The sequence below is a fragment of the Herpailurus yagouaroundi genome, unplaced genomic scaffold (assembly GCF_014898765.1).
Source record: "Herpailurus yagouaroundi ecotype Mexico unplaced genomic scaffold, PumYag 162, whole genome shotgun sequence".
Classification (NCBI taxonomy): domain Eukaryota; kingdom Metazoa; phylum Chordata; class Mammalia; order Carnivora; family Felidae; genus Herpailurus; species Herpailurus yagouaroundi.
Window position 1 is genome coordinate 60,675,829 of NW_024412403.1, and position 18,826 is coordinate 60,694,654.

Sequence of the window (18,826 nt, forward strand, 5' to 3'; positions counted from 1 at the left end):
GAAAACACATGTCTACACAAAAATTACACAAATGTTAACAGTAGCAATATTGATAATTGTGAAATGGTAGAAATAACCTTAAATGTGTTTCCACTGATGAACTGATAAATATGACATGGATTATTTATTATTTATAAAAAGGAATGAAGTATTGAGGTGCCTGCGTGGTTCAGTCAGTTAAGTGTCTGACTCTTGATTGTTGGCTCAGGTCATGATCCACAGTTTGAGAGTTCAAACCCTGCCTCAGGCTCTGTGCTGACAGCGTGGAGCCTGCTTGGATTTTGTCTCCCTCTCTTTCTGCCCCTCTTCCCCGCTCTCTCTCTCAAAATAATAAACATTAGAGGCGCCTGGGTGGCGCAGTCGGTTAAGCGTCCGACTTCGGCCAGGTCACGATCTCGCAGTCCGTGAGTTCGAGCCCGGAGTCAGGCTCTGGGCTGATGGCTCAGAGCCTGGAGCCTGTTTCCGATTCTGTGTCTCCCTCTCTCTCTGCCCCTCCCCCGTTCATGCTCTGTCTCTCTCTGTCCCAAAATAAATAAAAAACGTTGAAAAAAAAATTAAAAAAAAATAAACATTAAAAATACTATTAAAAAAGAGGAGTGAGGCATACATGTTACAACATGGATGAAATAAAAAGATGTACTAAGTGAAAAAAGCCAGTCACAAAGACCACAGAACCCATCATATACATAATTTCCAAAATAGACAAATCTATAGAGACAAAAAGTAGTTGCTTAGGGCTAAGAATGGGAGTTTGTGAAAATGGAGAGTGAATGCTAATGAGTAGGGTTTTGTGGGGTGGGGGGCAGATAACGATATTAGAAAATAGTGATAATGGTTATGAAAGTCTGAATATACAAAAAAACCACATTGAATTGGACAGGAAATGAGCAAATTGTATGATATGTAAATTATATCTCCATAAAGTTGCTATAAAAAATTAGGAAATACAGATAAGAAAAAAGAAAAAAAAAAACCTGTAAGGTCCATAATCCTATCACTCCCAAATTATACTGTTGCCCTATGTGCGTTTTCATTAATAATATAGTGTAAACATCTTTCCATGTCAATTAACCCACCTCAACATAAAACAAAAGAGAGAGAGAGAGAGATTGAGTCTAGACCAGGGTGAACATCTCCTACATGAGAACACACTCCATAAAGACTGGGAGAGATGGCTGTTTTATCTAATGTGCAGAAACCAACACATGGAGTCAAGGACAATGAAGAAACAGAAAAATACGTTCCAAAACAAAAGAACAAGATAAAACTGTAGAAAAAGACCTTAATGAAATAGAGAAAAGTGATTTACCTGATAAAGAGTTTAATATAATGTTTATAAAGACACTCACCGAGGTCGGGAAAACAACATATAAACAAAGTGAATATTTCAGCAAAGTGATAGAAAACATAAGAAAGCACCAAATAGAAAACACGGAGGTGAAGAATACAATAATTGAACTGAAACGTTTACAAATGGTGTTCAACACCAAACTAGATCAAGCAGAAGAAAAGATTGATAAAGCCAAAAACAGAGCAGTGGAATTCATCTAATCAGAGGAGCAAAAGAAAAAAGAATTAAAAAGAATAAAGATAAGTTAAGGGACTTATGAGACATCATCAAACAAATTAATATGCACATTATAGGGGTCCCAAAAAGAGAAAGGTGAGCAGAAGTCTTATTCAAAGAAAGAATGGCTGAGGGGTACCTGGGTGGCTCAGTCAGTTGAGCATCCAGCTTCAGCTCAGGTCATGATCTCAGAGTTCATGGATTGGAGCCCTGCATCAGGCTCTACACTGGCAGTGAGGTGCCTACTTGTGATTCTCTCTCTCTCTCCCTCTCTCTGCCCCTCCCCGACTTGTGCTCTTTCTCAAAATAAATAAATACACTTTAAAAATTAAAAAGAAAGAAAGAATGGCTGAAAAATTCTTTAACCTGGGGAAAGAAATAGACCTCCAGATCCAGGATGCCCGGAAAGTTTAAAACAAATAAATCCAAAAAGACGCATGCCAAAACACAGTATAATAAATTGTCAATATTAAAGACAAGGAGAAAATCTTTTTAAAACAGCAAGAGAAATACAAATTTTTACATATAAAGAAGCTTTATAAGACTATAAGCAGATTTTTTAGCAGAAACTTCGTAGGCCAGAAGGGAGTGGCAGGATAAATTCAAGATGCTAAAAGAAAAAGACTGTCAACCAAAAATAACCTAACAAGCAAAGTTATCCTTCAGCATTGGGGAAATAGAGCTTTTCAGACAAAGAAATGTTGAAGAAGTTCATCACCACTAGCCCAACCTTTTAAGAAATGCTAAAGGCATTTCTTCTACCTGAAGTAAAAGGACACTAACTAGTAATAGGAAAACATATATAAGTATAAATTTCATTGATAAAGGCAGTTATATAGTTAAATTCAGAACTTTAATGTTTTAATGGTGGTAGGTAAATCATTTATCAATTTAGTATAAAGGTTAAAAGACAAAAAATATTAAAAAATAACAACTACAATGATTTGTTAATGGATATATAGGGTAAAGATGTGAACTGTGATATTAAAAACAAAGTGTTGGGGGGTGTTAAACATACAGTTTTAACATGTGTTCAAAGTTGTTATCAGGTTAATATACACCAATATGTTTTATGTTAAGTCTCACAGTAACCACAAAGCAAAAACCTATAACAGATACAAACAACATAAAGAGAAGGTATCCAAACATACAACAACAGTGAGGTCATCCAGGCAAAAAAATCAATAAGGAAATATGGGACTTAAATGATGTGTTAGACCAGATGGACTTAACACATATTTACAGACATTCTATTCAATAGTAGCAGAATACACATTCTTAAATGCACATGCAACATTCCCTAGGATAAATCATATTAGGCCACAAAACAAGTCTTAATTTAAGAAACCTAAAATCATATCAAATATCTTATCTAACCACAATGGTATAAATTCGAAATCAATTACAAGGAAACTTTAGAATTCATAAATATCTGGAGATTAAACAATGCACTACGAACAACCAACGAAAACATCAAAAGAGAAATCAAAAATGCTTTGTAAGAAGTGAAAATAGAAATACAACATACCTAAACTTTCAGGATTCAAGAAGAGCAGTTCTAACAAGGAAGTTCATAGTGATAAATGCATACATCAAGAAACAAGAGAAATCTTAAATAGCCAATTTAACCTTATACCTCAAGAAACTAGGGAAAAAAAAAAAGCACAAAGTGAATGGAAAGAAGGAAATAACAAAACTCAGAGCAGAAATAAATGACATGAGATTTAAGAGATAGGAGGAGAGATCAATGAAACTAAGAGTGGGGTATTTTTTAAGATATAAAAAAATTGACTAACTTTTAGCTGGACTCATCAAAGAAAGAACTTAAATAAAATCAGAAATCAAGAAGGAGATATTACAACTGATACCACAGAAACACAAAGGATCCTAAGAGACTACTATGAATAATTATACACCACCAAACTGGACCACCTAAAGAAATGAGTAAGTTCCTAAAAATATACAACCTATCAAGACCAAATCATGAAGAAACAGAAAACCTGAGCAGATCAATTACTAGTAAGAAGATTGAATCAGTAATCAAAAACCTCCCCACAAACAAAAGCCCAGGACCATATGGCTTCAATGATGAGTTCTGTCAAATATTTAAAGAATTAATAAAAATTCTGCTCAAACTCTTCCAAAAATAAGAAAAGAGGAGGGAAGAGTTTCAATTTTTTTTATGAGGCCAGCATTACCCTGATACCAAAACCAGACAAGAATACTACAAAAAAAAAAAAAAAAAAAAAAATTCCAGCAATATTTTTAAAAGGAGAATACACCATGATCAAGTGAAATTTATCCTAGGAATGCTGATTTAACATTTGATATCAGTAACAGTGATTCACAATATTAAAGAATAAAAATTTTAAAGCATATGATCATCTCAGTATGCATATAAGAATTATTTGATAAAATTCAATACTTATCCTTGATAAAAATAATAAATTAATTTTTTTCGATAAACTAAGAACAAAAGGGAATTTCATCAATCTGACACTGTGCTTCTAAAGAGCTGATATCACATTTCATAAAGAAAGACTTAATGTTTCTCCTTAGATTAGAAAAAAGACAAGGATGTTTTTACCCCACCATTTTTATTGTATGCATTGCACAATATCATTGTACATATGCATTTTAGTGCATATCCTGGACAGCACAATGAGTCAAAAAATAAAAGACAGAGATTGGAAAGGAAGAATCTGTTTTACTCACATACAACATGAGCATGTTCATAAGAAAGAAAAAAGTTACTAGACCTAGTAAATGAGTTTAGCAAGATCACTGGATTAAGATAAATATAATAAAATCAGTGGAAAAAATTTCCACCTCTAGGAAGATGGAATAGACTTACATATTCTTATTTTTCCTGGCAAGTGCAGATAAAACCCCTAAACATTATACTTAAAAGATAAGAAGTTTCTGAAAAGTGAAAAGAAGATAGACTACAAAGAACCTTAGGACCCAAAGAAGTATATGATGGTAAGATCTCTAGACTTTCTTTTTGCCTTATATATCTCAACTTGGAGCTAAAGAAAATAGCAACTAGAAACACCATGGGGTTTAGACAATAAAAGCCCAAAAAAATCTTGCTCTTCCTAGCTACAGGATCAATAAAAGAAAAGAATAGTAAGACCGAAAACTTCTAGATAATAAATGCTCTGAACTCTAGCCACACAGCACACATACACACAAATGTGGCCTACCTCCGCCCTGCCAGCAAATGTCAAGTGGGGACTCTACCCTTTTACCACCACCAGGTTTTAACAAGGCAACACAACCCCTACAGGGATGGTGTTAAAGGTGAGCCCTGGGAACAAGACTTCATCTCATTATGAATATAGAATATATCCTGCTAAAGTCAGAGAAAGCCAGCTAAAACCCAATGTATAAATAAGATTCAGAGTCTCATAACATAATACCCCAAATGTCCATATTATAATAAAAAATCATTTGTCATACAAAGAATCAGGATTATCTTAACTTGAATAAGAAAAGACAATTACTAGTTGCCAGCCCCAACATGATAGAGATGTTAGAATAATCTGGCAAGGATTTTAAAGCAGCCATCATAAAGTGCTTCAACAAGTGATTAGGAAGATGCTTGAAACAGATGAAAAAATAGAGTCTCAGAAAGAAATGAAAGATACAAGGAAAAACTAAATAGAAATTTTAGAACTGAAAAGTACAGTAACCAAATAAAACTTAATGAATGGGCTCAACACCAGAATGAAGGATACAGAGGAAAGAATCAATGAATTTGAAGATACAACAATAGAAATTACTCAATCTGACCCCCCCCCCCCCGCCAAAGACACTACAAACAAATAAACAACAAAAATTAAAAAGAGAAAAGCACACAAAGCCTCAGGGATCTAACATTTGTGATATTGAAATCCAAGAAAGGAAAGAAAAAGAGGACAGGGCTTCAAAAATCTATGTGAAATAATAGATGAAAACTTTCCAAATTTGGTCAGAGATACAAGCATACAGATTCAAGATGTTTTAATGAATCCCAAAAAGGATAAATTAAAAGATGTACCAAGACACATAATGGTCAAACTTCTGAAAAATAAAAAAAAAAAAAAAAAAACCACCTTGAAAGCAAAAAGAGAAAAATAATACCTTATATGAAGGGGGGAAACAATTTGAATGACAGAAGATTGATCATAAGAAACCATGGAGGCCAGGCCAACAGAAAGAAGCACAACACTTTTTGCATGTTGAAAAGAACTGTCAACACAGAATTTTATGTCTAGTAAGAATATCCTTCCAGAATGAAGACAAAATCAAGCTATTCACAGATGAAGAAAAACTAAGAAATTGTCACTGGCATACCAACCCTAAAAGAATGACTAAAGGAAGTTTTCTAACCATAAATGAAATGATAGAAGAGGGAACTCCGGTACATGAAGAAGGAAGAGATTAAAATGTTAATGGTGAAAATATTGGCAAAAACATTTTACATCTACTATTGTCTAAGTTATGTTTAATGTTTAAAAAACTGACACTGTCTGATGTAGTGCTAAAATGTGTGAGAAAATATTTATACAATTATATTATAAACAAAGGAAACAAGCGGCAATGGGAGGTGTAACGAGACATAAATGCAGGTAAGGTTTCTACATTTCATTCAAGCTGATAAAATGTCAACTTGTGGACTGTGTTGTGTGTACATAATGTAATACCTAGAGTAAATGCTAAAAAGCTGTACAAGTGATATTCTCAAAAACACTATAATCACTTTGAAACTCTAAAATATTCAAGTAAACCACAGGAAAGCATGAAAAAGAAAACAAAACCAAAAAACAGAGAACAGAAAACAAAATATAAAATAGCAGATATAAGCCTGAAATATCAATACTAACATGTGTAAATACATAAGTAAATACATGTGTAAATCATATAAGTGTAAGTGGCTAAATACACCAATTGAAGAACTGAGATTAACTGAGTAGGTTAAAAAAACATAACTCTACTATATACTGCCAATAAAACACCAACTTCAAACCTAATAATATAGGTAGGCTGAAGAGCATGAAAACCGTTCAAATACTGAATTCTTTCCCCCTAAGATCGGATACAAGTTATAGATGCCAGCTTTCCCTGTTTCAACATTATACTGGAAATTCTAATGAGTCCAACAAGAAAATAAAGGGAAATAAGGCAAACAAATTAGATTAGAAATAAAATTGTTCTTATTAAGAGACGACAAGATTGTCTACATAGAAAATCCTAAGGAACCTACCAAAAAATTCTCAGAATATGACACTTCAGCAAGGTCACAGGATACCAGATAAACATACAAAAATCCATTGTATACTAGCAATGAACATGCTTTGAATAACAAAGCACAATATTATTTACAATTGCCAAAAGAGTAAACTGTTTATGTCTAATTCTAACAAAATATGTGTAGGACTGAAAACAAAACATTGATGAAAGAAATTCAAAGAAGATCTAAATAAATGGAGAATCATACCAGGTCCATGGATTAGAAGACTCAACATAATAAATACATCAGTTCCGCGCCCCAAACTGATAACACAGGTTAACACAATTTCTATCATAATTCCAGCAAGACTTTATTTGTAAATACAGACAAGATTATTCTAAAATTTATATAAAAGGCAAAGTAACTAGAATAGTTAAAACAATTGAGAGGACCAATTTTAGGACCTATTACATAGCTACAGTAATCAAGACAGTGTGTTATTGGCAAAGGGATCAATGACACATAATAGTCAAATTATGAACCCAGAAGTAGACCTACACAAAACGCCCAGCTGATTTTTGACAAAGGTGCAAAATTGCAAAACAAATTCAATGGAGGAGAGAGAGAGACTTTTCAACAAATGGTGCTAGGGAAATTGCACATCCACAGGCAAAACAAACAAAAACCTAAAGCTCACATCTTATACAAAAATGAACACCAAATGGATCATAGACTTAAATGTAAAATGTAAAATTATAAAACTTTTAGATAAATAGGAGAAAATCGTTGGGAACTAGGCCTAGGCAGAGTTCTTAGACTTGACACCAAAAACAAGATTCATAGAAGGAAAAATTAATAAATTGGCTTTAAAAAGATAAAAACTTTTGCTCTGCAAAAGACCATGTTAAAGGAATGAAAAGACAAGCTACACCCTGGGAGAAAATATTTGAAAACCACGTAACCAACCAAGGACTGATATCTAGAATATATGAAGAACTCTCAAAACTTAACAGTAAAATAGTAAACAATCTTATTTGAATATGGGCAAAAGACATGAAGAGATATTTCATCAAAAATATATGTAGGTGGCAAAAAAAATGTAAAAAATGTGCTTGTTAAATAAAAGTACTTCATGCCAGAGTTTTTTTAAAGTCAACTTAAGATGACTAGACATCTAAAAATGAAAGCTAAAAACTATATGTTAGAAGAACATAAGGAAAAATAACTTGTTGGGATTGAAAAGAATTCCTCAATCCTTAAAAAAAATCCCTGAGTGTATTCACAAAATGGAATTCCTGGACCCCAAACCCTAGGAATCATAGAAGTTCCACCAAGGTATCACCACTCTGAAAAATCCAGCTGATCTGTCTTCAATATCTCCATCTCTGTTTCTATTCAAAAATATTTTGGAACTCATATTAAAATGAGAGTTTAGGGAAAAAAAAAAAGAAAACTTACAGTTCCTCCCATTCCTTTCTTCGCTGCTGAATCTTAAATTGGGCCCTTTCAGCTTTTAATATAAGTTTCCTCGTTTTCTCAATTTGATTTTCCACCATAATTTCACTTAGGGTTTTAGGCCGAAATTTCTTCCCTTTGTCTATAATTGATTCTTCTGGTACATTAATACTCTCACCTGTACAGAGAGTCAACATTTTTCTTTTATTTGTTTTCAATTTTTTTGAAACATCAAAATGAAATTCTCAAATATGTTTTAAACCTGTCACATTAAAACAAACAGAATACACTGAATCTGTAAATCACATTATTTGTTAAACAACTACCATGAATTCAATCCCATAATATGTATTTTAGAATATCAAAATTAAGAGATATAAGTCACGATATGTGCTCTAATGTACATTACTGAAAAGTTGGCAAGATAAGACATATATCAAATAATTTGAAAACAAGGTAAATAAATAATGAGGGGGCACTGATAGATATACTGGGAAGTTGGGTAGGAACGCTTGTGATATGGTGGGAGAAGGAGGAATCAGCGAGTCCTATTTGACATATGTAATTTGAGGTGACTTATAGTGATTACAGTGGTCTGTGGCCAATTAAAAAAGTAGTCAGGAACACACAATCAAACCTATGATTTAAAAATTTTTAAATTAAATATCTACTGAGGCAATTTCTTAATTCACGTTCAAGCTATGGAGAAATATACTCTAGAGATACTTTGGGGGGAAAGTTAAATAATAATATGGGGTGGTCATATAGTTATAACTCACCATTTCACTTTTCATATTTCAAATATACGGTAATATGGAAAAGGAAGAGTTTAATGTGGCTTGGGTGGTCATGGAAAGACTTTATAACAAAAGTATAATTCAATCTGGAATCTCTAAAAACTGGTAGAATTCAGAGAATAGAGGAGTGAATTGGTCATTCCAGTCAGAGCCTGGGCCTAAAAGTATCTGGCATATTTAGGGAGCATTAAGCAAGACAATAGGCTAAAAACACCAGTAGAACAGTATGAAAATGCACTAGGAAACAGAATTTGTAGGAAACAGAATAGGAATATACTGTGGAAGGATTAAATACCAGGATAATGATTTCAGAATTTATCCCAGAGGCAGAAAGGAGCCAGTAACGTTTTCTCAATAAAGAGGATAAACAGCATTAATGTCAGTACCGTATCATGGGCACTAGTTGCAGTGCCTTTTATTTATTTTTGACTGGGCTCTACAAGTCATTCCCAGAATTCTTGTCCTCCTCTTACTCATCTGCAGTCACCCTGAGGGCAGTTACAACAGGCAGGCCACAGAGATTAAGTGCATTTCACACCTGAATTTTCAGCTCATCATTCTGTTTAAAGCATAAGCACTTAGAAGCTGGTTTGAAATGCTCTACCCCCACTCTCTGGGATGGAGCCCAAGAATCTGTAAAGAAACACTGCCTAGAAACCAGCAACTGGGGAAATCTTAGATTTAAGAAGAGTTAAAAGCGGGAAGTAAGAAATTAGCAGCATTAGGTATTCTTTACCCACTTCAGTCACATAACCAGGGTGGGTTTTCCTTAGCAGCCTGCATCAAAGACCTGGTGTGAAGCATTTGCTGGAGGAACATGGCCTCTCATTCTCAGCCAAACCACTCACATCTAGCTCTCTTGATTATTATCCAAGGGAATAAGGAAAGGGAAATAACAGAGTGAGCTCAAGTCACCAGAAAGGGTTTGAAAGTTCTGCCCATAAAAAGATTATTCAATTTTGAAATCTTAATGAAGATTCAAAGACTTTCTGTCATTTAAGCTACCTGTATCTTTCTGGCTATCCTTTCTTCCAGCTCCCTCTTTTTCAAATCTCTCCAATTTGCTTGTTCTTCTTTCTGATTGACTTGGTCGTTTGGACTTGGAGTACTTAGAGGGCTTCACAAGCCTATAGGAGGATATCTTGTGATCACTTTGTATGGCGTGAACCACAATTGTATCACTTTCCAATGAATCACGAAATCTGAAAAAAAAATAGAACAAGTATTTGCGATCATAGCCATTTTAATCATTTAATTATACCATTTTAATCATTCTGCATGATTAAGTAATAAAATAGGACCACAATAACTATGGTTATAAATGATACTATATTGTGTGGATCCAAAGTTGGAAAATGCATTAACCAACAAGAATGTGATAGAAGTTGCATAGGACTTTGTTAAAGAGCAAGTAGAATTTTCTAATTAAAATATTAAACACCTCATTATTAATCAGTATATAATGCCATTGTTTGGCTAATATGTAGAAAAACAAAAATTTTTCAGGTACACTGTAATTTAATGGTAAATGGATCTTAAACTGTAAGAAAATATACTCTACTGCCTGTTATCTCATGAGATATCTATTATCATATGTATACATATATATCTCTCATATGTTACCCTATTTGCTTCTATAAAAAATGTTAAACTCAAATTCATATTACTCTCCAGTTCACTTTTCTTTTATAGCCCAAAGATATTTGTTCTTTATCAATTAATGCTTAATTCTTGCTATGTTTTTGTCACTGGTTCATAATTATTTTCCCATCTTTTAATTTCAGAATTTAACTTATGTATATAGTAATTATTCCTAGTTTATCTTTCTTACTATTTTTCTAATTCAATCCTTTTAACTCTATTTCTTCTTTTAAAATGGCTTACTATTTCTGATTTTCCCTTTTCCCTCATAGCATAGTACCTTTCTCATCACTATAAAACTTTATTTTCTTGCCCACTGGAGTTTTACTCTTTAAATTTTAGTCTTTTCATGAAACACAGATAACATGAAGGAAAAATATGCATGGTTTTGATCCCATAAAAATATAAAACTTATGCAGTTAGACAAATGTGAACAAAGTTTAAGGCAAATGGCATTGGAGGATAAAGCATTTGCAATATGTATAAAAGAAAAATACAGAAGTAGTGAATCAAATTAAGAAGAAAATCAGAACTCAAAGGAAAATGAACAAGGAATCTTCCTCCAAAGATTAAATATAAATGAACTATAAACATACGAAAAGAAAGGTTCAGAAGACTAATCCTCTGAAGAACATCAGTGTATGAAAAGAAGTGCTTAACTTCACCAATAATCAGAAAAAATGCAAATGATTTAAGCGAGAGTTATCACATTTGCTCTATTAGATTGGTGAAGATGAAAACACTGGTACTACCCAGTGTTACTCAGTGGTACCACTTTATTCTCTCCCCTAATCCCATCAGATATCTAGATAATGTGTTTCCTTCCATATGTTTGTTGAAGATGCAAAGCTGAGGAAGGAGGATGCAGCCTGGAAGGGAAGGGAAAGCCAGGAATTAAGGAAACAAGTATTTGAGGGCCAGAAGACTGGGGAGGAAGAGCTTCCACCTGACAAGGAGGAGGATGGGCAAATTGGGTCCTAGAGCTGTGGGTACATATTCCCTGCTTCCAACAGCCTCTGGGGAAACAAAAGTTCCCAAGGATAATGGTTGCATGTGCATTCGATTCTGGGAACAGGAGTTTCTGGCCTCACCAAAAACTGCCTGCTCCAGCAGAGCACAGAAGCCATAGAATCAAACAAATGAAAGAAGCAAGCAGCCTGGGACAATGAGCTGCACTGGTTTGAGTCAAGATTCATACTTGCAATATATATACACTTACAAATATAGTATGCATATTTATTAAAGCCAAACATAGGAAACTATGTCGAAGGTTCTTCCTGAGAGAACTTACAAGGTACTTTCATCTCTTGATAAGTAGTCATCTAGATACCATTCCAAGATTCAAATATTCATAGATTTAATATCAGGTAACAGGCCATGAATCACAGAGCAGAGTTTCAGAGAAGAAACTGCTGCACAGGAAGAGAGCTCTGGAGATCTGCAGACGTCTCTCTTCTAGCCTTCAGGTAATTACTGATCACCATGTGCATGTAAGGAGTCTACCTGAGGTTGGGGAAAGAATCACCAGAAGAGAACACAGAAAAATCCCCAGACCTCACACAGGTTGAAATAGCTTGTTTTCCCACAAGCCCAATAATACATGGGAATAGGACAGAGCACTCAGGATTTTGTCTTAGTAGTGAGGAAAAATCAGCTCTAAAGGCTGCTTGACCCCCACTAACACAGATTAAAAGCAAGCCTCAAAAACTCAGACTACTTCTAAGTAACTTAACTGAATCCCAAAACAAAGTTCAAGAATATTTAAAAGTATAAAAAATATCGAGCACCCACATTGTGAAATTCATAATGTCTGGCATCCAATCTAAATTTTTCAGGAAGGCAAATAAGCAGAAAAATATAACACAAAATAAACAAAAATTTTCAATTAATAGAAACAGACCCAGAAGCCTGCCTATCTATCTGTCTATCTATCTATCTATCTACCTACCTACCTACCTACCTATCTATCTAGCAGACAAGCACATTAAATCAGTTGTTATATTTTATATGCTCAGGACAGTAGAGGGGAAAGCATGAGCATATGGTTTTTAAATTTTTTTTTTTTTTTTGAGAAAGAGAGACAGAGCATGAGTGGGGGAGGGGCAGAGAGAGAGAGAAGGAGACACAGAATCCAAAGCAGGCTCCAGGCTCTGAGCTGTCAGCACAGAGTCCAGTGTGGGGCTTGAAGTCATGAACCGTGAGATCATGACCTGAGCCAAAGCGGGATGCTTAACCAGCTGAGCCACCCAGGCACCCCAACATGAGTGTATTAAGGTAAACAAAATCCTTACCTGTGATACTAGGAAATCAGTAAGTAATGATTAATAAATTCATAGAAATACATTATTGAGATGTATGGTTGTAACCACTAGAAGAGATATTAAAAGTGTATTCTTTTCATGATCTATCACATTTATGGATTGAAAGACAATATTTATTTTTAAAATCTATTATGTTGAAGTTGATCTATAGATTCAGTGTAATTCAGTCAACATCTTAGCAGGGTTTTTTGATGAAAATTGACAAGTTGATTCTATTTAAAGGACCTACACAGTATTGAAGGTGAAGAACAAAGCCATAGGATTTACAATATCAAATGTCAAGAATAATTAAAATAAAAGTTCTGAGATATATTATATATATGTATTGACCTGATTTATGACAAAACTATCAATGCAATCTAGTGAGGAAAGGATGGCCTTTTCAACAAATGATACCAGGCCAATTGAATATCCATATAGAAACAAATGACACATGACGTCCATCTTAAACCTCCCCCCAAAAAATCAATATAGATAATGGCAAAACAATGGTGCTTTTAGAATAAAACATAGGAGAATTAGTTCATGAATTGGGAATTGGCAAATATTCCTTAGTTACAACATAAAAGCATCAACCATAAAGGAAAATATTGATAAAATGAACTTTATCAAAGTAAAAACTTCTGCTCAAAAAAAGCCACCATTAAAAGAATGCAAAGGAATACCACAGATTAGAGCAAGACATTTTACATGCATGCACATAATGTGTCATATATATACAGTGTCACAAATACCTGTGTCATTTATCTACAAGACAAAAGACTCCTATCTAGGAGATGTGAATAACTCTTACAATCCAGTTTCAAAAATGAACAAAAAAACTTCAAAAAATACCTAATAAAAGAAAATACACAAATAACCAAGAAGTATAAGAAAAGGAGCTTAAAATAATCACTCACCAGGGAAATGCCAATTTAAATCACACTGAGATACTATGATAGAATGGCTGAAATTTAAAGAGATGAGAATATCAGGTGATGGCAAGCATGAGTGTTATGGTTGAATTGCGTCTACCCAGAAAGATACTTTGAAATCCCCCAGTCAATCAGAATGTGACCTTATTGGAAATAGGGTCTGGACAGAGGTAATCAAGTTGAAATGAGATCATTAGAGTGGTCCTAATCCAACATGTCTCTGTGCTTATAAAAAGTGGGGACTTGGACATGCACAGAGGGAAGATTATGTGGGGAAAACAAAGAGAGATAACACCACATAAAGGCAGAAGATTTGGAATAATGCATCTATAGGAAGGAACACCAAAGTTTGCTGGCAAATCACTAGAAGCTCAAAGAGGCATGGAACAGATTCTCCTACCCAGGTCTCAGAAGAAACTAATAAATAGTATTTTTCATGGAACTAGAACAAATAACCCTAAAATTTGTATGGAACCACAAAAGACCTCCAATAGCCAAAGCAATCTTGAGAAAAAACAACAAAGCTGGAGGTATGCCAATCCCAGATTCCATGACATGCTACAAAGCTATAGTATGGTACTGACACAAAAATAGACTCATAGATCAGTGGAACAGAATAGAAAGCCCAGAAATAAACCCATGCTCATATGGTCAATTAATCTTTAACAAAGGAGACAAGAATACACAATGGGAAAAACAGTCTGCTCAGCAAACAGTGCTGGGAAAACTGGACACTACATGTAAAAGAATGAAACTGGACCACTTTCTTACACCATACACAAAAATAAACTCAAAATGGATTAAAGATCTAAACAGAGATCTGAAACCATAAAACTCCTAAAAGAAAACATAAGCAGTAATTTCTTGGACATCACCCTCAGCAACATATTTATGGATATTTATCCTGAGGCAAGGGAAACAAAAGCAAAAATAAACTGTTGAGACTACAACAAAATAAAAAGCTTTGTACAACAAAGGAAACAATCAACAAAACATAAAGGCAACCCAGTGAATGAAAGAAGACATTTGCACATGATCTATCCGATAAGGGGTTAACATTCAAAATACACAAGGAATTTATACAACTCAGCACCAAAAAACCCGAACAGTCCAATTTAAAAATGGGCAAAGGATAGGGCACCTGGCTGGCTTAATTGGTAGAGCATGTGACTCTTAAACTCAGGGTGATGAGAGTTCAAACGTCAAGTTGGGCATAGAGCTTACTTTTTAAAAAAAAAATGGGCAGAGGACCTGATATTTTTTCAAAGACAAAGCGATAGCCAACAGACATGAAAAGATGCTCAACATCACTAATCACCAGAGAAATACAAATCAAAACCACAATGAAATATTCCTTCACACCTGTCAGAATGACTAGTATCAAAAAGAAATAACAAGTGTTGGTGAGGATGTGGAAAAAAGGGAACCTTCACATACTATTGGTGGGAATGTAATTTGGTGGAACCATTGTGGAAAACAGTATTGAGGTTCCTCAAAAAAATAAAAATAGAACTACTATTTGACCCAATAATTCCACTACTGGCTATTTACCCAAAGAAAACAAAAACACTAATTTGAAAAGATATATGCTATGCTACAACACACACACACACACACACACACACACACACACACACACACACACTGGAATATTACTCAGTCATAAAATAGAATGAGATTTTGCCACTTCCAACAACCTGGATGGACCTTGAGGATATTATGCAAAGTGAAATAAGTCAGACAAGAAAGACAAATGCCATAGATTTCACTTACATATGGAATTTTTTAAACAAATTAACAAACAAAAACAGACTCAAATACAGAGAAGAAACTGGAGGGGAGATGGGTGGGTGGATGGGTGAAATAGACAAAGGGGATTAAGAAGAGATTAATAGGGGTGCCTGGGCTGGCTCAGTTGGTAGGGCATGAAACTCTTGATCTTGGGATTGTGAGTTTGAGCCCCTTGCTGGGTGTAAAGATTACTTAAAAAAAAAAAGAGGCAATTAGAAACTTCCAGTTACAAATAAGTAAGTCATGGAGATGAAAAGTATAGCATAGGGAATATAGTCAATAACATTGTAATAGTGTATGGTGACTACACTTATTGTGGTGAGTACTGAGTGATACATAGAATTGTTGAATCGATATGCTGTTTATCTGAAACTAATATAACATCAAATGCCAATTACACTTCAACATAAATAGATAAATAAAACATATCTCCTCTCCAAGAAAACGCACCCCAACTTAACCAACACTTTGATTTTGGGCTTCCAGCCTTCATAACTTTTGACTGTTATTTTAAGCCAACCAGTCTGTTGTACTTTGTTATGGAAACTCTAAGAAGCTAACACAATGGGGATCAATGGGAATTCTCATACACTGATAATCATGGTATAAAAATTGGTTGAACCATTTTTGGAAAACTATTTGGCAGTATCTAATAAAGCCAAACATGCATATAATCTTGACCCAGCAGTTCCACTCCTGATTATATAACAAAATAAGTGTTTATGTCCACCAAAAAGCATGCACAAGAATGGTCATAGCCATTCATCATAGCCAAGAAGTAGAAATAACTCAAATATGCATCAACAGTAGAATGGATAAATAAATCATGGTATAAGCATTAAGACTATTACAAAACAATGAAAAAGAATAAGCTACTGCTACCTGCAACAACATAGACAATCTTAGGCATGATGCTAAGTAAAAGAAGCCAAATACAAGATTTAGTACTGCAACATTCAATTTGTATGAAGTTCACAGACCAAACTAATGTGATAAACATTCATCTCTGGAGAGTAGATATTTACTGGGAGGGGGTCAAAGGTAACTTTTTGGAGTACTATAAATGTTCTTAATTGGAATAGTAGATATATATATATGGATATAGATAGATATGGATATATACGTACATATATATACACATACATATATATGTATATATATGCATATATATAATTTATTAAGCTGCTCAGTTAGAATTTATGCATTTTGCTGAATGTAAATTACATCTCAAAAAGGCAAAGAAAAAGCAATTTCCTCTGAACAGTCTTATTGGTACATGAGAGAGATTAGACAGGAAGTTGTTGGCTTTCATTATAAGTCTTTAGATTTTTGATTTTAAGATGTATATGCTCATGTGTTAACTAGATATAAAATAATTTGCCAAAAACAGAAAATAAATATGTATTTCATAATTTGGTTTGTAAAAAATCTAATTTATTTATTAAAAAATTTTTATTGTATTTTTTTTTAATTTTCATGCCAGTAGAGTTAACATACAGTGTTCTATTAGTTTCAGGTGTACAATATAGTGATTCAACACTTCCATACATCACCCAATGCTCATCATAAGTATACTCCTTAATCCCTATCACCTGTTTCACCCATCCCCTCACCTACCTCCCCTCTGGCAACCACCAGTTTGTTCAGTTTGTTCTCCATAGCTGAGTCTGTTTCTTGGGTTGTCTGGTTGTTGTTTTTTTTTCCTTTGCTCATTTGTTTTGTTTCTTAAATTCCATGAGTGAAATCATATGATATTTGTCTTTCTCTGATGGACTTATTCAGCTTAGCATTATACTTTCTAACTCCAATCTATGTCATTTTAAATGGCAAGATTTCACTCTTTCTTATGGCTGAATACTATTCCATCTTCTTTATCTATTTATCAGTTGATGGATACTTGGACTATTTCCATAATTTGACTATTGTAAATAATGCTGTTATAAACACAGGGGCGCATTTATCCCTGTGAATTAGCATTTTTGTATCTTTTGAGTAAATATTCAGTAGTACAATTACTGGATCATGGGATAGTTCTATTTCTAACTTTTTGAGGAACCTCTATACTGTTTTCCACAGTGGCTGCACCAGTTTGCATGGTCACTAGTGCACAAGGGTTCCTTTTCCTTCACATCCTCACCAACATTTGTTATTTCTTGTGTTTTTTAGTTTAGCCATTCTGACAAGTGTGAGGGGATATCTCATTGTGGGTTTTTTCCCTTCTTACAACGAAAATTTTTAATACACATTTTTTTTCCAGAAATTTGACTAAAAGAAAATGCATAGCCATGGAAAAATTAAGGCAGTTAATCAACAAAGTTGATTATAAATACACATATGTGTACATATATGTAAACTTTAGACCCTTTAGAAGAAAAAATTTCACAAGTTCAAAAAAATTGCAAAAACAAATCTCTCCTTGATTACAAATGAAACTTTAACACACTTTTTTGAGAAATTTTTATCATACATTCTATAATTATAATCCAATAAAATTAGAAATAAATAATAAATGTTTACCTTAAAACCTTAATTGCTTGGAAATGAAGGAATATATCTTAAATAATTCTTAGCTCAAGGAATAAAAGCTTAATTACCAACTATCCAGAAATAAGTTAAAAATTGCAAAACCTAGGGAACACTGCAAAAATCCTCAAGGGAATATACATAGCCTTAAATGTCCCTGTAGTTAAAAGTATAAAGAAAGGAACTTAATATCCATCTCAAGGCATTTTTTCAATGTTTATTTATTATTTCTGGAGGGGGGGGAGGAGAAGAAAGTGCTGGAGCATGAGTGGGGAAGGGGCAGAGAAAGAGGGAGACAGAATCTGAAGCAGGCTCCAGGCTCCAAGCTGTTAGCACAGAGTCCTACACAGGGGTCAAACTCACATGATCATGACCTGAGCTGAAGTAGGTCGCTTAACCGACTGAGCCACACAGGTGCCCTGTCAAGGCATTTTTAAAAACAGACATAAAATCAAAAGAAAATAGGTGAAGGGAATGCTTAAAGCTAAAATTGGAATTAATGAAACGGAAAAAAAAAAGAATTAAAAATAAGATAAGTCCAAAACCTGATTTTTAAAAAGTACAATAAAATAAGTAAGTCCTTTAGAAGCTTGATTAATACC

At 34.0% G+C, this 18,826-nt stretch overlaps 1 protein-coding gene across 2 annotated transcripts in view; it reads right to left on the reverse strand.

The window, feature by feature from the left end:
• CFAP44 (cilia and flagella associated protein 44) overlaps positions 1 to 18,826 on the reverse strand; it is a 151,235-nt gene that overhangs the window by 56,241 nt on the left and 76,168 nt on the right. For both annotated transcript variants that reach the window (XM_040484520.1, XM_040484519.1), the window contains 2 exons: positions 10,040 to 10,236; positions 8,241 to 8,415 (listed from right to left, as the gene is read on the reverse strand). In XM_040484520.1, coding sequence (XP_040340454.1) covers positions 8,241 to 8,415; positions 10,040 to 10,236 — 372 coding nt within the window. The remainder of the gene's footprint in view (positions 1 to 8,240; positions 8,416 to 10,039; positions 10,237 to 18,826) is intronic.